General features: G+C 33.2%; 1 protein-coding gene across 1 annotated transcript; it reads left to right on the top strand.

Annotated features, from left to right (window-relative positions):
* The first annotated feature begins 667 nt into the window (after window positions 1-667).
* LOC306877564 (uncharacterized protein) lies at window positions 668-4871 on the top strand. The gene is made up of 5 exons (XM_079429401.1): window positions 668-986; window positions 1306-1481; window positions 2533-2677; window positions 2759-2881; window positions 3001-4871. Exons 1-5 carry the CDS (start codon window positions 905-907, stop codon window positions 3033-3035), a joined length of 561 nt encoding a protein of 186 aa, XP_079285527.1. The 5' UTR covers window positions 668-904; the 3' UTR covers window positions 3036-4871.
* Window positions 4872-6000: the final 1129 nt, after the last annotated feature.

Raw genomic sequence — 6000 nt, 5'->3', positions numbered from 1 at the left:
CTTCAGTTGTGTTGTAATGAATCTAAAATATATGAAAGTCTAATGTTTATCAGTACATTACAGAAAATAATGAACTTTATCACAATATGCTAATTTTTTGAAAAGGACCTGTATATATATATATACACAAACAAACACATTTTTATATATTATAAATAAAGTACTTAATTTTCAAATTTTAGTATATACAATTTTATTTATAGTTTAGTTATTTTTGTTTGTGCTTTAGAAACATATATATATAGAGAGAGAGAGAGCTTTGCTTAATTGCTTTATTATTATTAATATTATTATTAATGCAGTAGAAGTAACAACAACAACAACAACAATAATAATAAGATAATGTGTAATTTAGTTATTGCAATCCTGTTAACTGCTCTAATGTTAGACTCTTATTTTTTTATTTTTTTTTACATTCGGTTTAATCTTTATTAAAGGTTTGTACAAATGAATGCAACACATATCAAATCTGAATGTGTGCAAGATAACTCCTTCATTCATAAAAACTACCTGGGATCCATGGAACTATTGCTGGGTGGAAAAAATGTGACTTTCTGGCTGATGTAAATTTTAGTTTTGGCAGTAAAATGCCTCATACTCAAATGGCAGTTCAGTAATGCTAGGAAGAAGGGAAAGCATAAAGAAATCAGTGCTAAGCACACAAGGAAGTGTACAGAGAGCGACGCGCGTGGCTGTAAAGGTTGGAACAGGGTATGTCCCAGCCCAGCCTAAAACTTTCTTGGAAGAGGTTCTTGCAAATGAGCATCCTCCATCCTACAGGGTGTTCTTCAGCGCATTGTCTACTAAGAAAGAGCACAGCTCTCATCTGCTCCGCTACTGAGATATCGCCCGAGGGACTGGACCAGCAGAGAGGGCTTTTTTTGGCCCTGTGACGACTGATGAAATGAGAAGGATGAAGACCCAAACCGCTGTCCATCTGATGTGGCTTCTGATTTTAGTGCTACAGTTTGCTTCGCTTACAAAAGGTCTGTTTTTAGATTTAATTTTAATGCTTACAGTTGACTGTTTTATGATAGATATGGATAGTTCACTTTCCTTGACTTTTAAACTTAAGTTAAATGTGCTGTTGCGTTTAATAGAACAATACAAACAGCTATTGGTAAAGAAGGATGTCTCGATCTTTTGTATTGTTCAATGGCTCAGAATGAGAGTATTTTATGTTATTTGGACTTTATTGACTAGTTTGTGTACAGGTGTGGTCATTAGAATAGTCAAGTTCATCATTTCTTAGTCAAATGAGTGAAACCCTCCTCCTTACCCTTTTGCTTCTCTGCTCTGCTTTAGGTGTGAATCACTTTATAGTTCCTCAGAATTTGACCTCGGAGACCGGAAAAACTGTCACCTTTGAATGTGGTGTTAGTGGATTGAACGGGCATAAAATCTGGTTTTACATTATGGGTTCAAAGGTCAATGATTCTGTGTCTTGTCCAGGAGGCAAAACCAAGTACCTGCCTGCTCAGGTGACTTCTCTTTAAACTATTGTGTACTGTACACTAGCAGTCGAGTTTGGACAGACCTATCATTATGACACTCTTCAACATTTCAGAATCATCAACACTAGGAAACAACACAAATGGAGTGATTAACAATCAAAACCAGATGATAAAGTAGCCAGACTTGCCTACACTCCTAAAAATAAAGGCTCCAATTGTGTGTTTCCATAGAAGTGACATAGAATAAAAAACATTTTTCCTCCAAAGAACATTTCAGTGATCAGTTCTTAAAAGAACCATTTGACTTTTTTCTTGGTGTAAAACATTTTAATAAAATATAGAACCTTTTACCATTATAAAGAACCTTTTGTGGAATGGAAAGGTTCTGGAAAGGTTACAAGTTCTTCATGAATCCATCAATGCCGAAAAGAGCCTTTATCTTTAAGAGTGCAGATTACAGCTCTGCACATTCATCTGGTGACACAATGATACAAAATAGGGCTCAAAACTCTATTTATTTACTTACTTAACTTCAAAATCATTACAATTATTTCAAACTAACCTCAGTAAAGTCTAAACTGTTTTTTTTAATATATAATTTGTAGTTATTGATATGAATTAAACTCCCATAAGTCAAAGAATTATTATTTTTTAAATTCTACAATAACGAGTGTAAATGAGCTTGACAAAACTGCTGAACACAACAAATTATGTAAGAAAATATTATTTACTGTCATTTCCTTGGTGTCATAATTTTATGGAATGTGTCATTTTTAATTTAAATATACAAATGATTTTTTTTTATTAATTTGATTTTAATATTTTTTAAATAATTTCATTTTTATGTATTTTTTCATCAAAATTTTATTTTTTTTAATAACATTTTAACACGTTTTTGTATATATTTTAACTTTTTTTTATTTTACATAACATGTATGTACAGTATGTATGTATGACTATAATATCTAATATATATTTTAAACAGTTTTTTAAGAAATAGAGTTATTTTCATTTCTCAGTTGTAAAATCATAGTGCCCTTAATTTATATTAAACCATTAATCTTCCTCTTTTCATCAGTCAATGAAAGCTTACTGTTATACAAAATCTAGTGGAGACGTAGCTGCTTGGGAAGTAGCAGGAACATCAGAAGATGACAATGGCACTATTTTTTTGTGCAAAGTCAATGATGCAGATGACAAAATCGGACACCTTTATGTGTACGGTATGTTACCAGCAATTAAAAAGTGTGTGTCGATGTGAACAGACACTTGTCTTCAAGTCTCTCGCTCTGTGTTTCTTTCAGAGAATGATTCCTACTATGCTAAGCTCATTGGATACGTGATTGGAGGATTTTTATCTGCCCTCGTTACCATCATTGTGGCTTATGTCCTGTTGAAAAGATCAGAGAAAGTACAGCATTGCTTCAGTAAGTTTCTCATTTCTCATGTACTTTGCACATTAGATTCTAAATGTTTTACTCACTGGAATACATGAAGAGATACAGACAGCTCGTTTCTAAAGTTTGGTCTTGTTCTGCGTTTTTAGGGTCAGTGGGTGGAATCCAAGATGACGTGCAATAGCCACAATCTAAGCAATACTGAAACCCCTCGAACAAATGTGGGTTTGAAGGGCTTATAATAACAGCACAAACATCGTAATATAATATATGTAATATACAACACACAATTAGTTTCTATAGATTTGAATGAAGGCCTGTGTTTCTCAAGTTTCAGTCTTGTCCAGTAGAGGACGTCTTCACTTCTCTGTTCACAGCCATCAATGTTTTAGTTTCTCATGTTCCTGCTTCAAAATCCTTTTTTTTGGTCATAGAGATTTTATGCTATATATAGTAACTTTAAATATAGTTACTATCACAACTATATTTCAATAACTAACCCTAATTTACCCTAAAATCAGAGGGATATGATCCAGGAGTATCTATAGGCTAATCCGCTTTAAGCATCAAATAATTAATTAATGTTTATCATAAAAATACAAAGATTGGATTATTTAATCGTGGATCTGCTGTTTAATGAATATTCAAGTACTCTGTGTCATTGTCGTGCTGCTTACAATATGCATTTTAGTTAGTTTCAATTTTGACTGATTTAATTGAATTTTATACTGCTTTAAAAGGCTAAATGACAAAATTCACAGCACACAAATGAGGCTTTTGGGTTGCGTGGAGTAGATCAATAGTAGATGGGTCAATATTGACTCAGGTGGTTCACTGCACCCTGGAACGGCCGTGTTTTATTGTACTATGCTTTTCATAGTAAATATCAGTCCGTGAGCATTTAGTCTTAAAGTTTTAAGGGCTCAGAAACTGCGCATTTAAGCCTGTTTTGAAGCTTTGACAATTTGCATATGTGCTCTGGCATTTGTAAACACTCAAGAAGTCACATTACAGCGCACAACAACCATCTGCTTTAGCTCACAGTCACACTTAAGTTTAATGTTGTTTGATATTTTCAGAATGTGCTCATATCAATTGAAAATGTAAACATTCTTGTAAACATCTGAAATGTAGATGAGAGCATTTCAAATCAGATTAGACAGTCAAATCTAAAACATTTATTTTGTTATTTTTGGTTTAATTTGGACTTTATTTTAATGCTTTCTGTTCTCCTGAGAGACTCCAATGCTGTTTGTGTAAAAATAATCATAGTAATTGAATTAACCTATTATTTTCATTTTAAATTCTTGTAATATGTTCCACTGACCTTATCAAAACCCAGTAGACAGATATTATTGAGGCTTCTACTCTCTGTTTTATCAGCCTGTACTTTTCATAAAGGTGATTATCTTGTATAGAGACTTTTGTTTGGGGTCAGTTTGACCTCGGTATAAATGTATTTTAGAATAATACAATAAAACGAATAAAAATCAACAAGTGGCAGGTGTATTTCTACGGTGTGTACACCAACTAAAAAATTAAAATGTGAAAATTCATTGCATTTACTAAAGGTGTTTCTAAAACCCCTGATAGATAATAGTTTTTCATGGAGAATTTTAACATGTTCAAATTTTATTTATAACCAGTTCTTAAAAGATTCAGAAAAGTCAACCTAAACTGAAAATGTTATGCTCAAATCAGTCAGCAGATTTATATCTTTATATTTCGTAAGTCTTGGTATATGTTAAAAAAAATTATATTTAGTTTTATTTTTTATGGTATTTGGGCCATCACAGCAAAATAATGATGAAAGAGTCACATAAGCTGAGAGTTTCTGCATGTCATTTTTCAGTTGACTGCTTCTGATTCATGTGTTTGCTGGAGATGCCCCAGAGAGCAGCTCCTCCCTGACTGCCTGTCCAGGCTTAAATACTGCGGTTAGGACATATCATTTCTTCTGTAATGGTGCAGTAGGGCAGATTTTTGTTCTCTATGTGCATGACTGTAATTGGTACTGTATAAAAAATAAAAATAAAATAAATAAAAAAACTAAAACTATTCCTGGACTACAAAATTTTCTTTGCAGTGATTAGTATGATTTCTCAAGCACACACTTAAAAAAAGGGACATTACTTTGCTTATAACCACCGCTTTGGTTACTTGGTTGCTTGACTTGAAGCCTTTCTAGAGACTTCCACAACTATAAGATATACATCAAGGTATAGGCTAATTATTTTTTTTCAAGCTGAAAATGTGTAGTAAGTACTGCTGCTCCATAGTATAAACAGAAGTTGTGTCCGAAACCGCTCCCTATCCACTACATTTGGATTTTTTTGCCATTGTCATTTTGTAGTGCTGTCTGATTTCTGAGTTAACTACATTCCCTACATTTGTTCACTACTTTTTACCCACATTGCATTCTGATTTCTACACTCGCTGAAGCACTATTTCCCACAATCCAATGCGGAGAACCGACAAGCTGGAAGAGAGAGCAGGAGCGAGCAGGTTTGAATGAGAGATGCCGTTTAAATGACATAAATTATGATAATTTGGTATATATTTAAATGTTCGTTGGTGGCAAATTCATTCTGATGTCAAATTAACGGTCGCCTGAGAGCACTCTACGGACATTGTCATCTTATATGTGAGGAAAAAACGCTGCTCAGGAGAGTTTTAAGATACAAACAATAAATACATAAAATTATGAACGTGTTAATGTGAGTTTTTTGTTGACAGTATTTTAATAGTATTTAATGATTATGAACATAAGCATTACAAAACAAATTAATAATATACCATCAATTAAACCACAAAGCTGATTACAATATCGTGATGTCTATCAGCCATCGGCGATGGACGATGGCATCGTCTATCGGCCCAACCCTAATATATAATATGCATTTTTTTATATACACTGAACAAAATTATAAACGCAACACTTTTATTTTTGCCCCCATTTTTCATGAGCTGAACTCAAAGATCTAAGACTTTTTCTATGTACACAAAAGGCCTATTTCTCTCAAATATTGTTCACAAATCTGTCTAAATCTGTGTTAGTGAGTACTTCTCCTTTGCCGAGATAATCCATCCACCTCACAGGTGTGGCATATCAAGATGCTGATTAGACAGCATGATTATTGCTCAGGTGT

The sequence above is a fragment of the Barbus barbus genome, assembly GCF_936440315.1.
Source record: "Barbus barbus genome assembly, chromosome: 12".
NCBI lineage: Eukaryota > Metazoa > Chordata > Actinopteri > Cypriniformes > Cyprinidae > Barbus > Barbus barbus.
This window is presented reverse-complemented; position numbering and strand designations above follow the sequence as displayed.